Below are 22000 nucleotides of genomic sequence, written 5' to 3'. Positions count from 1 at the left end.
CTGAAAAAAGTTGCCATCACGCACTTTTATAGCAGCCAATGAAAAGTCATGCCTTGGATATAAAATTTTAAAAGACCATCTCACACTGTTATTGGGTGGAAATGAAGCAGGAGATTTCAAATTAAAACTGATGCTTGTGTACCATGCAGAAAATCCTGGAGCTCTTAAAAATGTATCAAAAAATAATTTCCCAGTGTTGTGGCATTCAAATAAGAAAGCATGGGTCACAAACGTTTTATTTGAAAATTGGTTCACCAACTATTTTTGCCCTACAACAGAATGTTATTGCAGAAAAAAAAAGATTAGATTTTAAGATTTTATTGATCTTAGATAATGCCCCCGGTCATCCGACTGTTCTTTGTGATTTAAATGAAAATATACAAATAACTTTTCTTCCACCAAATACAACGTCGGTGATCCAACCAAAGGATCACAGTGTCATTGCAACATTTAAGGCCTATTATTTGCGCCGCACTTTTTCACAAGCCATAAAAACTACAATATGAGAAAATGTGCCTACTTCAATGGAATTAAAGTAGGCGCATTTCAGAAACGTTATCTAAAATATAGACGAAGCATGGCATTAATTAACGGCAAGCAATATGAGAGCAGTATGGAAACATATCATACCACATTGTGCAAATGGTTTCATTGGTTTTGAAACTCATTTTGCTGAAGTCACTAATAACATAGTAGAAATTGGACAACAACAACTTGGTTTCAAAGCGTTAGATTCCATCAACATAATTGAGTGCATTGAATCGAACACTGATGAACTGGATAATGAAACACTTATTAACATGGATGAACAAAGAGCTTATGAAGAGTGGGAGGACAACTTAGACAACGACGACTGTGCTGAAGTGCCTGCATGAGAATTAACAGCTGAACAACTATCAAAAATTATTGGAATGGGTGAAACCTTGTCAGAGCATATTATGGAAGTTGATCCCAATATTGAACGTAGCTTTACAATTCGCCAAATGATAAACAATGCAATTTGTTGCTACAAAGAAATGTATGAAGAGAAAAAACCAAAGAAGAAAAATGTGCAGACATCGATATTGCCATTTTTAGAGAATAAAAAATGAATTATGAAAAACACGTATTTTTTTGTTTAATTATTTTTGATAAAGACATTTGAATTTATTAATCTTGTTTTATTTATTGAAAAACAGGGAGAATATTTTTTTTTGGAACCAATTATCATTTTTTGTATGTATTTAGTTCCTCAATTAGTCCGGTTTCAAACAATCCGGGATATCGGTGGAACCGATTACCCAGACTATGCGAAGTATTGCTGTACTTAGAATAGTCATTAGTGCAGAAGAGACCCTAGAACAATTTGTGTAAGCTAAATTTTTCCCTTCTTTTGATTCCAAAAGAAGGGAAACGAGGCCGAGGACGTCCTAAAAGAAGGTGGAGTGATGAACTGTCAAAATTTGTTGGGAAAAATTGGTCAACCATTGCCAAGAACAGAGAAAGATGGAAAGAACTGGAGGAGGATTTTCTGATGACATCCACTGGAGGAGGTCATCAGAAAATGGCTGAAAAGAAAAAGAAAGAGTAACAGCAGATATGAATGTGTCAAGATCTCCACCTGCTTGATCTATGGTTGGAAAAGGAAGCCAATTAGAGTTGTAAACATTCTCCAAGTAAGATGATCTCACTATTATAAATCAGAATGGAGTAAATCAAGATTTATAGGAAATCAAAAAGTTCAGACTGGTTGGTGACATAAGAGGGGTGGCAGAGACAACAAAGATGGAAAAGGGCTGTGTATATGTGTGTGTGAGAGAGAAGAGATCTTTAGTCAAAGATGATCAAAAAAAATAGATTCTAAGTTTGTTTGTTTTTTTAAACGCTCTAGTATGTCAGAGCAAATGTATGTACGAACGCCACCTTTGAGATGTTACTTAATATCCATGTTAATCTTAAGTTGTCCAAGGAAGCATCGTTGTGAGATGAGATTTCGTAACAGAAACTCAAACTAAAATTTGAGTTTCTGTTAGGAAATGTATGAAGTTTTGTAGAATAGATGTGCAAATGAACTCTAGGGCTACTAATGAATCCATCAAAATAAAGGAGTGGACAGAAGATTTGGCATGCACAACAGTGTTGGCTAGAGCATCGTTCCATCAGCATTCTTCTCTAGAAGAATGTCTATTAGTCACTTTCAAGTTGTTCAGGCCAAATAGTGACTGTCAAGACCAGATTTTACTTTGAGACAAATAGTCAAGAAATTACTGGCATTAAAGAAGAATCTACATTGAAGTTTTATTAACCTGGAAAAGACATATGATCAGATGCCAAACACTACAGTTACATAAATGGACTATCACATAGAGCAGTATATAGCATATTCTTAAGTTAGAATTAAGGATGTAAAATCAGGCACAAGACAACAGTGTTGCATTTAAAATTTTGATATCAAAATTTTTTTACTCTTTACTTTATGTAGATGTAATATTCTTAAAAATAAATCCATAAACACTTCAGAACTCTAGAAACAAACTGAATAACTGCTAACAAATCTGGTATAAAATCAGCAATAAAAACATGAAAACTATGAAAATAACCAGGGGAGCAGAAAATATCAACTGCATTCTGAATGGAGCATTTTATTACAGATAAAATAAGTAAATATAAAAATAAATTCTTGTTCAAGTTGTCTAAATATATTGCAGCATATTTTAATCATACCTTTTTAATGTATCAGCTCTATGCAGCAATCGAGAACCACTGCAAGTGATACATTCTGGAAAATAAAAATCAAATATCATTAGGAATTGTTTCCAGGAAAATTCCCATGCTACTCCACTTAAACACTATTATTACGGCTATTATAGCCTGTTTTTGTTTAGGAGTGTCTCTCATTTTAAATACATTGGCTATTTTTACTCAAAAAGTTTTTTATATATATTTTAGGGCATTATGGGTGAGTATTGAAGGCAATTATAGCAGAATAAAAAAGGAGGAAAAATTTTGTACATACCTTGTTTTGATAATAGGATTTTGAACATGAAATATCTTCAAATTTCACGTTCCTGCTGAAGGTTGTTTATAACAAGGGGGGAAGGGAGCATGGGGGTAGTGCATTTTGATGCGGGAAGAACAAATTGGAAACCCAGGATTATTTTAATAATATATATATATTATTGTGTTTAAGGGCGCTTTTTTTGGGGAAAAAGGGTTTACTTATGGGGAAACTGGGGCAGGGGAGAACGTTAACGGGGCGCGAACTGTTTTGGTTCGCACCCCGTTAACGTTCTCCCCTGCCCCAGTTTCCCCATAAGTAAACTCTTCCCCTTCCCCCCCCCAAAAGTGTCCTTAAACACAATAATATATATATATATATATATATTATTAAAATAAACCTGGGTTTCCAATTTATTCTTCCCGCGTCAAAACGCACCGCCCCCACAGGGAACTGCAGAGAAGAATGTTAACAGGGTGCGAACTGTTTCGGTTCGCACCCCGTTAACGTTCTCCCCTGCCCCAGTTTCCCCATAAGTAAACCCTTCCCCCCCCAAAAGTGCCCTTAAACACAATAATATATATATATATATATATTATTAAAATAAACCCGGGTTTCCAATTTATTCTTTCCGCCTCAAAACGCACCACCCCCACGGGGAACCGCAGGGAAGAATGTTAACAGGGTGCGAACTGTTTCGGTTTGCACCCTGTTAACTTTTCCCCTAGTTTCCCCATAAGTAAACCCCCCCCCCCAAAAAAAAGTGCCCTTAAACACAATAATATATATATATATATATATATATATTTTTATGAAAAAAATTGAATGACTAGAACCGAGATTTAATTAAAAAGGTTTTAATATAAACACACTACTAGTTTCGGCCTGTAACAGCCTTCTTCAGGTGACATTATAAAAGAAAAAACACTAAACATTGAGGGTTAAAAGACTATGAACAACATAGAACGTTTTAATGCTAATTATGTATAAAGACTGTCTATGTTGTTCATAGTCTTTTAACCCTCAATGTTTAGTGTTTTTTCTTTTATAATGTCACCTGAAGAAGGCTGTTACAGGCCGAAACTAGTAGTGTGTTTATATTAAAACCTTTTTAATTAAATCTCGGTTCTAGTCATTCAATTTTTTTTCATAAAACTATGTATGTTAACCGAGTCAATGATCATTCTGTCATATATATATATTATTAAAATAAACCTGGGTTTCCAATTTATTCTTCCCGTGTCAAAACGCACCACCTCCATGCTCCCTTCCCCCTTGTTATAAACAACCTTCAGCAGGAACATGGAATTTGAAGACATCCTAGTATCAAAACAAGGTATGTACAAATTTTTTCCTCCTCTTTTATTCTGCTATAATTGCCTTCAATACTCATCCATAATGCCCTAAAATATATATACAATTTTTTTCAGTAAAAATAGCCAATGTATTTAAAATAAGGAATACTTCTAAACAAACACAGGCTATAATAGCCATAATAATAATAATCAAATATCATAAATAATTTTTTTTAACATCACTAAAAATTATTTTCCTAATTTAAGTATAATATAGAAAATATCTTATGGAATAAATGTAACAAAGATGTGTAATTCTTAAATATCACTGACTGAATAAAGGCTGACAGCACTTCAGAGGAATTGCAGGTCATACAAATCACCTACCATTGGCTCATGTGCAATGAAAAACAGCAAAGAGAAAATAGAAGATAAAACAATAACTGTCCATGCAGTAAAAAAAGACTAATAAAAACATTAGTTTTTATTAGTCTTCTTTTCTGCCACTGCAACAGATTGAAATATGATGCTGAAATAAAAAACTAACATATTTTTGAATTTTTTTCAGAGAATTACAATAAAAACTCATCTTTTTACAACTTTATTATTTTGATGAGATCAACTGATACTCTAGAACAGCTAGGTGCCAACTCCTGCTACAAGTATGTTACATTTGACACTCACTGTAGAAAATCTGTGGTGGTGGGGTAGGGGTGGACCAAACAATAGCCTGTTATAATGCATAGTTTATTATAATAAATTTTTCTTAGAATCACATTATGCTATGAGGCATCAGTTGAGGCATTTTTCAGTCGCAAGTTATGCCTATTAAGTCTCATAGGCATAACTGGGTAAATACTCAGTATGAAAGGTTTTTTATATACTTTCTACACTGAGAGTTGACTGTTATACACAGTATGCCCATTAAGTAATGAGATTGATTATTTACAGGACTCCCCTTTGAATAAAAGTAACAAATGTGTTTATAGTTTTGAATGATAGAGTGTGTTGTAATCACAGGTGCAACTTTTGAGTCAGGTGACTCAGCAATTTTCGTGTGGCAACTGTTGAAGTAAGAGTGTGTGAGTGTAACGTGTCAGAAGTTGCATCATGGAGCAAAGAGATGTGATAAAATTTTACTGTAAATTAAGAAAAACTGCTACAGAAGTGTAACAAGACCTAAAAAATTTACAGGAATGACTGTCTGAGCTGTGCACAGGTGTTCTGCTGGTTTTCAACATTTAAAGAGGGGAGGGTATCCCTGGAAGATGAACCACACTGTAGACGGACAAATGAAAATGCGTTGAAAGCTAGGGAAATTGTTGCCCATGACAGGCAAATAATCACTTGGCTACTTGCTATATAGCATGATGTCAGTAAGAAAAAACAGATTAATCTTAGAAAGAGATTTGCACAAGAACGATTTGTTCGATGCTTGCACTGAACATGTTGGCACACGAATAGAAAGAGAGAGAGAGAGCACTGGGTTGAATGTTGTCAAAATTTCATCCATGCAGTTGATCAAGATCATGATGTATTGCAATGGTTATGAAAGTTGGTGTTTTCAGTTTGATCTGGAAATGAAACGTCAAAGCATGGAATGGCACAGAATATCTTCTCCCCAGGAGAAGAAAGTTGGGTTGCAAAAATCACGTGTCAGACAATGGTCATTGTTGTTTTCAACACTGCTGGAATTATCCACAATTTGTTCCCGAGGGCACAGAGAGAATGGTCAATATTATTTAGGAGTAATGCAACATTTAGGAGTAATGACAAGTCACATGTCTGCATGTGACGTGTCAGAAAAAAAAACTTTTCCACAACAACAATTGGTTTCTGTTGCATTACAATGCGGTCATGCACATTGTGAATTGCCTTGTGAAATAGTTTCTGGCTTCAAAGTTGATCTGTATGATTGAACATCCCCCTTATTTGCCAGATTTGGCTCCTGTAGACTTTTTCCTCTTCCCAAAGATGAAGTGTGCCTTGAAAGGGGAGTGCTTTACTGACATTGAGGATTTCCAACATGGTGTGACCTAGACACTGAAGGAGGTTCCCGTTCAGGACTTCCACTATGCCTTTGAACACCTGTACGACAGACGGAAACATTGTGTGGAGTTGGAGGGAGATTATTTTGAACATGTGTAATTGACAATTCCAAAAATAGCTCTTTGTTTTAATATAATAACTGTTGTCTCATTACTTACTGGATGCACTGTGTATGATACAATAATCTACCATTTATCTGACTCTTCAGTTATCAGAACGGTGAGTTTTGATAATAATTGAAGGATCAGAATATTGAAGAACAATAACATAGTGATCTACCATAAATTGGTTGACATGGAATGGTCAGTGTTTAAGGTCGGATAAATGTATATAATATTCATATATAATTACTCTTTATAATATCCATTTATTCAACCTTAAACACTGACCATTCCATGTCAACCAATTTCTTACTGAATCAATTTTTTACTATTTAACAAGGATCACAAAAAAAAAGACTCATTTGCCACAGGGAGTTTGTCAAGTCCAATCCGAGATGCCATGGTCTGTAAATTACTTTATTCAATAGGAAAATGAGGAATTTTGATTTTTTGTGACAAATCAGTCTTTTTTTTTTTTGTAAAAAAAAATCATCGCTCGAGTTATCTCATAGTTGACATCCTGAAAGAAGTAATACTTCCATATGTCAACTACGAACTATCTTGTATTGCCCCTTCTACTGGTTCTACTTATCGCTGCATATTGTTTCACTGTGGTGGCTTGTGGGAACTAGTTGATTCCTGCAGAGTGTAGATTCAGTCTAGATATCATTCAGTTTTATGCAAGGTGCACGTACGACAGCATACACATCATGTCACAAAAAAAGAAAGCTAACAGAAAGAGAAATAGAAATTTATGTGAATATGAGTGAATCAGATTGGGAGAACTTTCTACAGGATACTTCAGATGTTGAAGAAAATTATCAGTTGTTAGATACAAGTACACACGGAAATGACGAATATACTTCCGAAAGTGAATCTGAAGAAAATGAAGATGACTTGCCACAGATGCTCAATGCGTACAGTTAGTACATATTTGCTATGAGAATGATTGTGGTTGTCATCGTAGATTGTCCTGGCCACTGATAACATGTAGTGGGCATCCAGCAGCAGACCGCCAACTACGAGTTATCTCATAGTTGCCAGTCAACATGTTAAGGTCGGATAAAAGTAAAGGTTTAAGGTCAGATAAAAGTAAATACAGCCCACTACTGTTTACCGTTTAAGGATGGATAAGTGAACTTAGACCAAAGGATGATAATTGCTGAGCAGGCCTGGATGCCAGACCCCAAAATATGCTTTGGAAATATTAAGAGAAATAACAAGGTTTCTCAAACTTTTCTTTTCCATTTCCTCACATTATATTTATTTTATTTTTTTATACATGCTTATACACAGACATGTTCAACAGTGCTAAATTATGTACAATAATCTATTGTTTAAATGATCTGGAAATATTTCCAAAAATGTTGAATCAGTTTAAGGTATTGTTTCATTAACTTGGTGTGCATCACTGGGGACCTCTGATGATGAATTTTTTGAGTCTGTGGAGGGTGTGAAAATAACACTTAGTTGCATAGTGATTTTATTATTATTATTATTATTATGCAACTAAGTGTTATGATTTGCATTTTAGAGATGTTAACTTAACTGCAGATAATATGTCTAGTCAGTTTCATTTTTTGCTGATGACTAGTGTCAGGGAAAAAATTCTACGAAATCTACAAAAATATATTGGATAATTTTGCAATCAAAATGTTCATTTATAGTATATAACAAAGTTATTTTCTGTCAGAATACTCTAAAATTAAATAGCCTTGCTACTAATATAAATAATGCAACTAGAATGCTCCGGCTCTAAAAGGACCTACTGCTATGAATCAGGTCAGTTCATAGGTAATTCGAATTAAAATATTTTAATAATCTAATTACTAAACTAAATAAAATAAAACAATATACATTTAAATGTAATTTAAATAACACAGAACACACCTTTATCTGTACTGCTATGTTTTACATCTGAATTCATTTTCAAACTTTTATCTTCTCTGTGGTAATCATCCATATTCAGAGTACTGCTTAAAAGACCAATCAAATCTGTCATATCTGCTGCCTCCTCACTGGGGAACAAAAAACACACTCATTATGAGGCATTCTTTTCACAGTATAAAAGTCTGTAATTTAATTAAACTTAAACAACTACTGGGTGGCTTTTGATGGCATCTAGCTTGGGGATTCAGTAAAATTCATTTAGTAGTATTAATTTATATATATATTTAAGAAAGATAAACAGATCAGATTGTTATTCTTGTCTGTCTACTACTGACCTAAAAATGGATCTAAATTCATCAGGATTTTCATGAAATCTGGTATATAAAAACCACAAAATTTGTTATGTCAACAAAATTTAAGCTACACAGATCACACCTGTGTGTTTTGTCTTCTATGACTAGAAAGGTCTACTAATGACTTTTTATCTATTTATTTTATTTTAAATCAGTCCCACACATGAGAAGTCAGATAACCTATTATTATTATTATTATTATTACATAACACCTCCAGGGAGTCCAAAGACTCATTGAGGGAGGGCACCTACTCTACAACTCTCCATCTCCACCACTCCACCAACTGCAACACATATGTAATATACTCACAATACAAGCAAATATATCTTCACACAATGAAAAAAACTAATTTATCATTATAAAGTTAGTTATGACAGTGCTGTGTTTTGGCAAGTAGTTAGAGGGAAGAAAGAAATTTGTTGATGTGTTTCCTGAAATACTGAGGGTTGTTGTAATCATTGGGGAAGACAGTACAAGAAAACAGAGGTATATGGAATAATACAGGAGTTGGATGAGAGGTTGATTCAATAAGTTTAAAGGCTGAAATGTATGTGGGTGTTGACAAATAGCTGCTTGTGTTTGTATGTGATTCAGGAAAGTCGAGAAATGGTAGTGGTCAGTTTAGTGGAGCAGTATCCATGGAAATACTTATCAAAAACATATAATGCAGCAAGAGAGTAGTAGTAGAAAGTGGTAGAAGAGAGTTGGTGAGAGAGAGAAAGGGAATCATTTATTAAGTAGATAACACTTCTGAATACAACGAAGCATTCTGAAGAAGTTTAAGGACCCAGAGAAACTCCAAATGTGAGAACAATATTCTAAGATCAGATTTCAGATACATAAAGTGTCATTAGTTGAGCAAAAAGGAAGCATTGCTTAGTATAAAAAAAAAAAACAATACCAAACTTTTTGAAGGCTGAAGACTATATGGATGTAATGTGTTTGTGTCCAGATAAGCTACATGTGATTGTCAGCCCAGAAGAGAAAACTCATCTCATGCAAGCAGAATATTGTCAAAAGTGAAGGAGAATGAAGAATGTCTTTCTTTCATTAAATGAGACAAGACTGCTTTTGAAGGCATTAAAACTCAGGATTATAGCAAAGACAGTTGGGTTTAAGAGATTGGTGAAAGAAGATCTTGACGCCTGATTCACTTGAGCACTATAAGGTTTTGTAAATAAATAAGAGGAATGGAGAGTACTGTTATCTGCAAAGCTATGAATAGGACTGAATATCAGAGAGAGAGAGAGAGGATCATTGATGTGCAAGATGACTGCTATGAATGTAGGTAAATGATGGAGACCTGGGTACTCTGGCATGACTGAAAAATCTGATAAAAGGAAACCATCTACCATGACCTACAATGAACAATCAGAGAGGATAATGGTGATCTGCTCACAAAAGGTAGGAGGAATGCCATAAAACAGTACATTGGTAAGAAGGCCACAATGTATATTGTGGCCTTCTTACCAACTTAAAATTTGATTAAATGCCTTGGAAATATCACAAACAACCACTTGAGTTTCTGGCTAGTGTTTAAAGAAGAGTAAGGTGAGCTTGAAGATCTACTGTAGAGTGAGAATGGTAAAATCCAGTGAACAGTAAGTAACTGATGAGTCTACAAGTAGTGAATAAGTTAGCTTTTCCATTATTTTTGAGAGTACAGGAGTCAGAGCAATAGGGCAACAGTTTGATGGTTGACTTTTATCTCCCTTTTTTGGGAACAGGATGGATTTTTTCATCTGGCATCTATCCAGCAGCTTAGAAGCAAGCTACTGGATAGATGCCAGATGAGAGTGACAGCTTGCAGAAGTGATTTAAGATGAATGCAAGAGTTCAATTTTATTCATGAATCATTCAGTGCCTGAATTCTTGGAGAGAAGAAAAAGTGAATGTGTATGTGACTTCCTCTGAGACATGTGATGTGTTGTTATGCAAACGTAACAGAAACAGTTGTGATGTAATGCACTAGAAGATGCATGTGCAAATTACAGCTATCAAGATATATGAGGGATGTCCGAAAAGTTCTGATAAACACCTAGAACAAAAATGTTTTTTCATACTTTTTTTTCATATAAAAAAATGGGTTTTCAGAAAATATATTTTCTTTTAGGATATATAAAAAGACAGAAAATTAATTTTTGTTCTAGGTGTTTATCAGAACTTTCCCCTCCCTCATATATCAAACTTCTTAGAAGAGAAAAGTATGATGGAGAAGAGAAAATTCGAGAGACTCCTTTCTCTAAAAAAATATTTAGGGAAAGGAGTTCCAGTATTTCAAGATGATGTGCTAATTTACTCTAAATAAACTGAAAAACATTTTGACATTTACTTGTCAATAGTAAGTAAACTGGCAGAAGCAATTCTTTCTTTGAAATACTCAGAGACAGATTTGCTTCTTGAAAGAGATTGAACATGGGCATGAAATCAATAAGCTTGGAATAACTCCTTCCAAATCAAATATTAAAGCTAGGTTATGAAATATTAAAACTATCTTGGAAATCCAAGATAGTTTTAATATTTCATAACCTAGTTCCAAGAACTATAAGGCAAGTTGAAGATATATATGGGAGTGATAAATTTTTATGGCAAGTTCATTCCAGATTTCTAACCTTATTAAACCTTCAGTTCATCCAATAAGAAAAGAGTGTAAGATTTAAATGGGGAAAAGTACAACAAAAGGCACTCTTTCTTCACAAAATGCTTTAGTAATCCATTAACTCATCCAGATTTGGTGAGACATTTTATTTATCCATGGATACATTGTATGCTTGTGTTATAGTTGCAGCAGTATTAGTACAAAAGGAAAAGGATCAGTTTAGACCTACAGCCTTTCATTACTAGAAAACTTTATAATCCTGAACTGAACTACTCAACCTTTGAAAGGAAGCCTTAACAATAATAACATCCTTAAGGAAGTTCAGATATTTTATATTAGGTCAATATGTTTCCTAAAAGCAGATTTTAGAAAAGGCAAGGGTACTAGAGATAGGACACTTTGCATTAGACAGATCAATGAAAAGTATAAAGAATTTAGACTCCCTATGGTAATATGTTTTATACACTACTCTAAAGCTTTTGACTGAACACTTTTGACCGTGTTCAGCATATGAAATTGTAATAGATAATGAAAATAATGGGTTTTCCTCAACACATTATCAGGTTGATGGCTAACTTGTACAGTGAGCAAGTAGCCATGGTAAGAACAGGAGTTGATTAACTGATTGGTTCATTAAGAACAGATGACTTCAACTCAATCCTAGTAAGACAAAGATTATGGTTTTCAAAGGAAATCTAGACTCTCAATGGAAATATAGACCTGAGAAACAAGTGTACCTTAACAGAAAAAGAATTGAGGAAGTCAGCAAGTATGAGTATCTGGGATCCAATATTAATCTGAAGATTGCTGTTCGAAAGACATCAGAAGATTGATTAGGAATAGCTAAAAACCAAAATCTGGAAGGATTGATCCCTCTCTGCAGGAACAAAGTTGAGAATCTTGGATGCAGCTGTTTTTTGACAGCAACTTATCAATGTGAGACTTGAAAACTAAAGAAGCCTGATATGAAAAAAGACAGTTACTTTTAGGATATGATGTTATAGAGGCTGTTTGAAGATATCGCATACTGAAACAATCAGCAGAACTTTAAGGCTCCTTAAAGATACTGACAGAAGAAAGTTGAAATACTTTGGACACATTGAAAGAATGGAAGGAAGACTTCTCAAAACAGTAATAAAAAGTTCCTGGAAAAAGAGAAAGTGGTAGACCTTCAGTGAGATGGGTGGATGGTATGTCTGAAATGAATGATCTTCAGAATTAATGCCTCCAGAATAGCATACAACAGGACCACCTGGCAAGGACTGGTGTGGTGCATCATTGCAGAACAGAGTGACATGACATATCATGATGCCCAAGAAATAGATGGATGGATGGTCAACATGAAGGACAAAAATCAAAGAACAAACAGATGGTCAATGGAGTTGCAAGAATATGATACATAAGTATCATGGGTTCTGGCAGGAATTAACATTGTAGCTGATATTTGGATCTCTCAAAACATAAATATTAAACTTCAGAGGAAAAGGAAGAAATTTTCTGGGGAAGACTTAAAAAGAAGTTTTTAATATTAATGGAAATTTTTTATGCTCACAAGTAAGGGGAAACAAAGCATAGGTTTTTTTGCTCAGAATGCTGAGCCAGTTCTTAGAAATTTAAGGGAAACTCTGATGGAAGAAGTTGATGTAGGAATTCCTTATGATATATACAATCTGTGCATAGATAAGAATAGCTTGCTTCTGATTAGACAGGAAGATGAAGGAAAACTTAAGATATTAGTCCCTAAGGAGATGATACTTCAGGTGTATATACACTCGACTCCTCTTTAGTCAGATATCAAGTTTTGAGATTTATTTGAAGATTAAAGAGAGGTATTTTTGGAATGGATTTTTAGATTTTGTCCCGATTGACAAATTATTTCTAATTTTTGAGAGAATGCTCCTTTAAGCCCTGCCTACCTTTGTTAGATCATTTCAAGCAGTGGCAATATATGTGCGATCTGTGCAAATTTCAAGAAAAGGAAAGAGATATATCTTAGTAGTAACAGATCCATGATTTCCTAAAGCTTGTCCTATGAAAATTCAGACTGCTGAAACTATGGCCATTAAATTTTTTTCATTACCTATTATTATTTATTTATTATTTATTATTATTATTATCATAATTATATCTGCATAATGTCATATCAGCAAATTATTAATGATAATAATTTGCAGATATGAATTCTCTACCCAAGTATCAAAAATTTCACCTCTGAATGTTCTTACAATTGTGTAAACTCTTAAATAGTAAGAAAAGTTTCACTTCAATGTAATGAAATGTGTCAGTTTTAACAAAAGTATAAAATTTTTTTGTCCAGATTAGTTATTAAAACACTGAATGATTGAGATGAACATCTCATTCATACAGCTATAAAGGAGAGACCTACTTTTGTTGTCCTAGGATTTGTTCCAGTCTTTCCAAGTGAACTTCAAATTACGATTCCTAATTTTGATTTTAAAGATTTCGATATTTATTTAGAGACTACTCTTGAAAAGTTTCATAGCACTTATCATTACTAATGTTAAGCTAAGTGCAGCAAGTAAGAAGCAGAAATTATTTAAACAAATTTCATAGAGAAAAAGATTTAACTATTGGAAATTTAGTTCCAAATAATAGAAAAAAAATTCCCTTGTGAACTAACTTCAAAATCAATATGTACAACATCCAAATAGGTTATTTAAAGTATATTCTAATAGATTAAAAAAGTACTGTATAAGACAAACTAATCTGATCATACAAAAAGATAAGTAAGTTACTAAGTAATGAGAATAACTACAAAACTGATTACTCATATCATGCTAACTCAGAAAAAAGAACTCTCACAGAAATCTGCAAGAGAAAGCTTTGAAAGATATGAACAGTTCTACTTTGCAAACCTTAATCAATTGAGTACTTCTCAAGATGGCTCAAGGAAAGTATGTAATCAAAGGTCCAGTGGTAAATTTCATTTTATTAAAGAATAAAAATCAGTGTTTAATTGAAATGATGTTGCATTATACTCAGATGATAAGGATACTGTACTGATCTACATGAAGACAGTGTAAAACAAATTGATTCACAGGTTTATCAACATCAACCATCAAGCAAACTAAAACAAAAGGAGTAAGAATATTTGTAAAGTTAGAAGGGTGAATCCTCTAATATATGTCCCTATAGCTTGAGATCAAAGAGGAATTAAGAAAACAATTAAGATGATACATTTGTTATGAATTCAATCTTACACTCAAATCATTCTACACCTGAATTCTCATGGAAAACAAAAACTTAACGTGAATCAGAGTACAACTTACCCGATGATATGTGACGTGCGATCATTATGCAAATGAGTAAGGTAATAGTTGTGATAACTACCAAGATATATATACAGGGTATTAGGTTTCTGCCTGGTCTCTGATGACAAAAACCAATGAGTTTGAAACAGCTGTCAGACCAGTGAAACCTTATCAAAATGGACCAATAGGAGGCAAATATATGGGCACTTTGAGCATTCATGTCACCTACAAGGTTCGGCTAGGGCAACTCGTAGTATGGCTGCAAGTGTATTCCCATAAGCTCTCTGGTCAATTTTCACATAAAACTTTTATAGTTTCTGTATTTGGCTTTGAAATGATGATGGATTTAATATCCACTTAATTTATATAATTTTGCATCACCAAAGTGAAGCGCCTTTTGGCTCTTTATTTTAGTATATGCAGGGTGTTTCACTCCTAGGAGGACCTGAGTTATCGTTTATTATACAAACAAGATGGTTGCAACTAAAGGAGTACTGACATGAATAGAAACATGTTTAAATGCAACGCTCTGACATGTCTTAGCTGCATGGAGCCGCACTGCGGCACAATAGAAACCGTCACCAACTTCCAATGTTGGGTTCCCCACACCCTGATAAGCTCAGTTTGCAACCAGTCTCAGTGCAGTAAACAAGTACATGATTGAGCAGAAAGTTTTCTTGGTCAAATCATATTGGACTATGGGTTCATTCAAGGTTATGTGTTCGAATTTTAGAAAACTGTTTAATGTTTAATGCATCATAATTTTGCTGTCAAAAATTATGATGGTAAAGAAGTGTGATGGTCAAGATGGTAAAAAAACTGAAACAGACAACATGCACGCTAGTGAATGTCCACAGGGGCAGCAGTCCCACAATGACTGAGGAAACAGTGAAGGACATGTGTAACAGGTAGCTTAACTCACTAACACAATGGCAACTGTCCTAAGAAATTGGCTTGTGACCTTCAACTTGCCACTGAGCAGTAAAAAAGGGAGCATTTGCCCATATCAAGCATCTGTAGTGCAGGAACTGCAGGGGCCCAATTTCACAAAAAAAAGGATGCCATACTGCAATTGGTTTCAGACCTTCATGGCTGCAAACGAAGCACTTTGGTCCACAAACACATATTTGTAGTTCCACGAATATGCATGACCTCAAGATTGAAGTGTGCCATATCACGCATGCAAGTCATAGGGCACATATTCTTGAAATGACAGTGAACATGGACCTGTACTGTAAAATTATTGACGCATCTGTTAATCAGTTGGACAACACTGAGTTAAAGTGTGACTACTTCCACAAGAAGGGGCAATGTGTCACACATCGAAAAGGTCTATGTCACTTGTAACCAGCTTCTTTGAGGATTGCATAATCGCCAATATGGCCACCAAGGTCTCCAGATCTCAGTCTGCCAGATATCTTCTTGTGGGGCATGTTGAAGGGAAAGGTCTATGCCAATAAACCACACATACTCCACCAACTGAAAGTGAACATCACCACTGCAATTGACGACATCAGCCATGCTCAGCTAATTGAGACATTTGAAATGTTATTTCAAAGCTAAATGTTTGTAGAAACTATGAAAGTTTCATAAATTTGACCTGAGAGCTTATGAGAATACAATCCTCAGCATTGGAGTTGCCTTAACTTGCACTACTTTCTCTGACAATTGATTTCTTTAGTAATGAATGAGAGCGTTTGCTCTCTTAAGGTTTCTGCCTAGTCTTTGAAGAGAACTAACCAGTTTGAATCGGTGGTCAGGCTAGTGAAAACTTTATGAAATGCACTAACAAAGGCAAACATATGGATGCTTGGGCAGCAGTCATGTTCTTTTAAGTAGGGCAAGCTAAAACAACTCTGATGCCGAGGATTGTATTCTTGTAAGCTCTCAGGTCAAATTTACGAAACTTTCAGTTTCTACAAACATTCAACTTTGAAGTAATGTTGGATCTTTAATATCCACTTTTCCTATGTAGTTTTACATTGCTGAAATAAAGCCATATGGCTCTTTCTTTAGTAATTAATCCCTCTTAAGATTAAAGGCAATGACACCAGTTCCTTAGTGAATAAGAATTTTTCAGAGAATGTTTACAGATAAAAGAGCACTGTCACTCAAAGTAAGGAAATTTCCATCCCTTGATCACACTTGCTATAGACTTAGCAGGACTGTCTGAAAGATCTCTACATATGAAGTAAGAACAGCATGCTTTTGTGTTAAAGGGGGAAAAAAAAGAGAGAATAGGGTAACATTAGAACTTAGCAACCCCAAACATTTTTGGATATTTTCATTAAGGAGGAATAATGTGGGGAAGTGTAATACTTAGGACTGCAGGTAACAATTATGTTAATCAGTTCAATGTATTATTAACATCTGACCTCCATGGAATCAGAGACTCATCGTAGGAGGTACACAGTGCTCATCCAACCATGCCTTAAACTGATTCAATGTGTCTACATTCACAATACACTCAGGCAATGCATTCCACTCAGCAACCACTCTCCATGCAAAGAACCTTCTCCTCACTCCTCTGCTCACACCCTCCTTATACAGTTTCCAGTGATAGTCTCTTGTTCTATTCCCTCTCTCTCTCATTCTATGAAAATTTTCTTTGTATCAACCTGATAACAATCCCTGACTAGCTTATATGTCTCAATCATATCCATCCCCCCCTTCCTCCTATTCATGAGGTTTTGCAACTTACATTCTTTCAATCTGTCATCATACTCCACATTCCAAAGACCACTGACCACCTTTGTGAATCTTCTCTGGACCCTTTCTAACATCACCTCGTTGTATTTATGTCATCTAATCTTCCTGTTTGCCCATAGTATAACAGATTGCATAAACACAGAACTTGTATACTCCAGGCAGCATCAATGTTTGAGAGTTTGTTTTTTTTGGAGAGGGTAACATATTATGAATTTGGTTAGTGAAGCACTTTGAAATTTTTTTATAGTCTTTATTACCCACTCTCAGAGATACCTTTGATGTAAATGTCTGTCTGTTTTTAGCCTGTATCTTCCCTGCTGCTGGGTAAAGGACTCTTCCATTGCAGGAGGATTGGGTCTACTTCTCCCATGGTAATCCACTCCATCTTCGGAGAGGGTATGTATGTATATATATATATATATATATATATATATATATATAGTTCCATGAATGAATGTATGAAGGTGAAAAACAATTATAAACATCATGCCCACAGTAGGATTCGAACCTGCAACCTTTTGGCTGGAGAGCAGATATGCTAACCACTTGGTCAACCAGGACAGCTTTGATGTAAATATCTGATGTAAAATAAATATTATATTACTGAAATAAGAGACAACAGGCTTCACTTCGGTGAAGTAAAATTAAGTGGATATTGAATACCACATTATTTCTTAGCCGAATAAGAAACTCAAAGATAGGAAACCTAATATAAGAGTTTCATGGCAAATAAGGTGGTACATCCCTTTTGGCAACTCGTACAGTAAAGAAATAAGTTCTGACTATTGAAACCTTAGTATTACATCTAGGTCTACCTACTCACTGATGAGACCTCAAAAAAGGTCAAAACCGGTCTGGGTAGTGACCTTCTCTCATAATGTAGAACAGTAATACATCTCCTAGGAGCTGTGTTTTACATTATGGGAAAATACTAAGGACAGTGATCGGATCTTACTCCACCTTTACTACGAGTCGCCCTAGCATTGCACTACCAGGTGTTGGCTTACGCTTGGACTCGCCGAACTTTATAGTTTTCTATATTCGGCATGAAACGCTTAGATTAGGTTTCCTATCTTTGAGTTTCTTATTCGGCTTAGAAATAATGTGGTATTCAATATTATATTTTATTATGGCACGTGTGAATGCTAAACTATGGAAATGCCACAGTTCTTGCCATATAAGATAATTTAATGAAGTCTTCAAAAAAAATATTGTATTTCATAATTAGCATAGATACTAAAAACTAGGTCTGAATTATACCAGGGCTCATACAATAAATGGCTCCAAGGTAAGTGCCAAATACCAATAATGAAGTTATATCATGTTAATAGAATCCATTTATCTAAACAGATGCATAAATGATGATTGGACTTATACACTGATTATTCAAAATGGCAGTTTAAAAAAAAAAATAAACAAATAAATTAAAAAAAAAAAAGGTGCCAGTACTCATTTTTTTACTAGCAGGAAAAATCAAAAATTAAAACAATATTAAGAGAAAACTAAAAAATTTATTGATATTGATACTTCTTAGTGCGATAATGTTTTTAGATGCAGTTTATTAAGCATAAATTTATTGTACAAGTATATAAAAATAAGTAAAATGTATATGATAATTTTTTTATAAAAAATTTCAAATTTTTATCAAGTTCTCATCCAACAAAATACGTTGACTTCTTTCGTTACTATTTGTGTCTACTGCTGAATAATGTTTCCAAAGCAGCCACAAATCAATATATGTTGTTAGATTGAAGCATATCAGTGATGAACCTACAATTTTAATGAACAGTAGTGAAGAAATATATACAGGGTGTTCGGGATAAATTTGACATATTTATAATTAATTATATTTTTCCGTAAGTTACATGTATTAACACACACTTCTCTTCATTTAAAAGTTTGGACCCTTCTTCATTCATATACAAGATGTCAGAAAGGATGGATAGCTGGAACCCACCTGAATCATGGAAGAGAATAACTTGTATCATGATGATTCGTGCCCGCCATCAAAATAAGGATATTACGACTGCTGCCCAATGCTCCCTGAATACAGTAAAAACAATCAGGCATGAACTAGAGACTTGCAATGGTGACTACGAGGATGTAGCAAGAAGAAAGATCCCTAGCAGACGATCTGATTGCGTTCGTACAGCAGAATTCCTCGCAAATCTGCAGGAACAGGTGTTGAAGAACCCTGACATTGGAATTCGGGCTTTGTTCGTGGAGTTGCTAACTGTAGTCAAGCCCTGGATAACAAGGGTAGCCAATGGTAGGCCGTATGTATGGCAGCAGGATTCGGCCCCTTGCCACACCTCTGGGAAAAGTCAAAAATGGTTGTCTGAAAATTTCTACGACTTCACCAGTCCAAATGTTTGGCCTCCAAACTCCCCAGACCTTAACCCCATGGATTATTTTGTATGGGGCGCAGTTGAAAAAGACACCAATCGCACTTCCAGTAATACAAAAGCCCAGTTAATGGATAAAATTAAAACAGTTTTTGCGGCCCTTCCCAGGGAGACTGTAGCATCAGCTTGTTCGAGGTTCCGAAGCAGAATTGAAGCTGTGATCGATGCTAATGGTGGTTATTTTGAGTAAATCTTGTTGATAGTATTGTAATTAACTCTGCCTGTAATGTTTTTTTGTCAATTCATTAAATTTAATAGATACAAAGAAGATTTTCTTTTTCCTTACGAAACTGTCAAATTTATCCCGAACACCCTGTATATATATATATATATATATATATATATATATATATTTTTTTTTTTTTTGTCACCAGTGCTCTGGTTGGCTGATAATCAGATTCATTTGAACAAATGCTCATTTACATTCACTTGTTGAAATTGGTATCATATTTACATTCATCAAATGCTTCTTATTTTTTTTTGTTTTGAAACAATCTGTTCACTTAGGTATTTCTGAAATCCATGAACTATGTCTTTCATTTAACTGAAGTCTAATTAGCAATTCTCTAAATTCACTCTCACCAAACAAATTACAGGTACGTTAATATCTTTTAGGCTAGTGTTTCTTATCAAGTATTTGTATAAAAATAAGTAAAATGAAATAATTTAATAATATAATTTAATTAATACTTCCAATATTTTTCCAGTCAAACTAGCATCATGTCAGGCAGGCACTACACTGAGTAAGTAAGACTGAAGCATAAGTAACAACAATAGGTCTAAATTCCTAAAGACTTCCACCTAGTGGGTTGGACTGTTCTTAGCCAAATGTTCTGAGGATGAGTGCTTCCCATATTCAAAGAAGTTTCATGCATCCAACTTTGTTGATATTTGGATAGTTCCTTAACGTGGAAGCAGATTCTAAAAATAGTCTATAGATAGTCATAAAGTTGTATTTTTTCAGATGTGTCTGGATATATGGGATAGTGATAAATTTAGTTAGTCTATTATACTTGACAAGAAACTGTATTCTTGTTTTAATCCATACCCAAATATAAGCAACTGAAGTTTGCATGTGAAATATCTTCATTACTAGTCTGCTTGTATATAGAAGTTGTTAACTTCATTCCTTTTGGATGTATACAGGGCTATTCATGAAGTATAATATACTTTATAACCAAGAAAAAAAAAATCTATAACTTTGTCTGATCTAGAGTATTTTAATAATATGGTGATACACCATTTTACTAGTTGTATATGGAAAATATATTATTTTTGCATTGGTTTAGCTTTAGTATCTTCTTGGACAATATACAGATCTGAAAGGAAGGGTGCTTTGCATTATGGGATTTTGTAGCAACTGATGTAAAGTCAACAGCCTCTATATTGAGTCTTGCACTTGGTCAAGTTCCTAAAGAGTGGAAGGAGGGCAAGATTGTGCCACTTCATAAAGGAGGTGATCGAACTCAAGCATCAAACTATAGGCCTATCTGTGTGTCAAGTGTTGTGGTTAAGTTGTTGGAGAAGCTTGTGAGAACTAGGATCCAGAGTTGGGTTGACAACAGTGGTATAATCTTTGATGGACAGCATGGATTTGCTAAAGGGAGGTCATGTTTTAGTAATCTACTTACTTATTACAATAAAGTGACTGCTTCCTTGGACAGAGGAGAAGGATACACAGTAATACACTTGGATTTCGCAAAGGCTTTTGATAGAGTACCTCATGATAAATTGACAGTCAAACTAGAGCAGATGGGGTTGGATATTAGATTAGTGCATTGGATTGGAGACTGGCTATCTGATAGGTATCAACAAGTTGTGTATGGGGGTGCAATATCCAGGAAAAGGAAAGTCACTAGTGGAGTGCCTCAGGGGTCTGTTTTAGGGCCATTACTATTTAACTTATATATTAATGATATTGGTGAAGATTTGGATGGAGATATTCAGTTGAGATGATGCAAAGTTGGGACGAACCATAAAGAGTAGTGAAGATGTTGTGGCCTTGCAAGAAGACTTGAATAAATTGAGTGATTGGGCAAGCAAATGGGGATGTGAGTTCAATGTTGCAAAATGTAAAGTTTTAAAATTTGGAAAACAAAGATGGGATGCAGAATTTATGCTTGGTGAGAATATATTGTTGGAAGTAGAGGAAATAAGAGATCTGGGGGTGATAGTGGATAAGGATCTAAAATTTAGGGGACACATCGCCAAAATTGTGAAGACAACACAAAGACTTCTGGGAATGATGCGGAGGACACTGACATGTAGAAGTAGGGAGATACTTGTTCCAATGTATAAGGCTTTGATTAGGCCACACTTGGACTATTGTGCCCAGATTTGGTCACCGGG

The 22000-nt window shown here is 34.7% G+C and overlaps 1 protein-coding gene across 4 annotated transcripts in view; it reads right to left on the bottom strand.

The window, feature by feature from the left end:
• Nucleotides 1-22000, bottom strand: part of LOC150109260 (uncharacterized) — a 251177-nt gene that overhangs the window by 34646 nt on the left and 194531 nt on the right. For all 4 annotated transcript variants that reach the window (XM_090406776.1, XM_090406802.1, XM_090406794.1 and 1 more), the window contains 2 exons: nt 8313-8440; nt 2704-2758 (listed from right to left, as the gene is read on the bottom strand). In XM_090406776.1, coding sequence (XP_090262902.1) covers nt 2704-2758; nt 8313-8440 — 183 coding nt within the window. The remainder of the gene's footprint in view (nt 1-2703; nt 2759-8312; nt 8441-22000) is intronic.

Source organism: Typopeltis vanoorti, chromosome 2, assembly GCF_054136105.1.
Source record: "Typopeltis vanoorti isolate ZY-2024b chromosome 2, IOZ_Tvanoo_1.0, whole genome shotgun sequence".
In the NCBI taxonomy this organism is placed as follows: domain Eukaryota; kingdom Metazoa; phylum Arthropoda; class Arachnida; order Uropygi; family Thelyphonidae; genus Typopeltis; species Typopeltis vanoorti.
The sequence above is the reverse complement of the archived record's forward strand: the minus strand, read 5'-3'. Positions and strand labels throughout refer to the sequence as shown.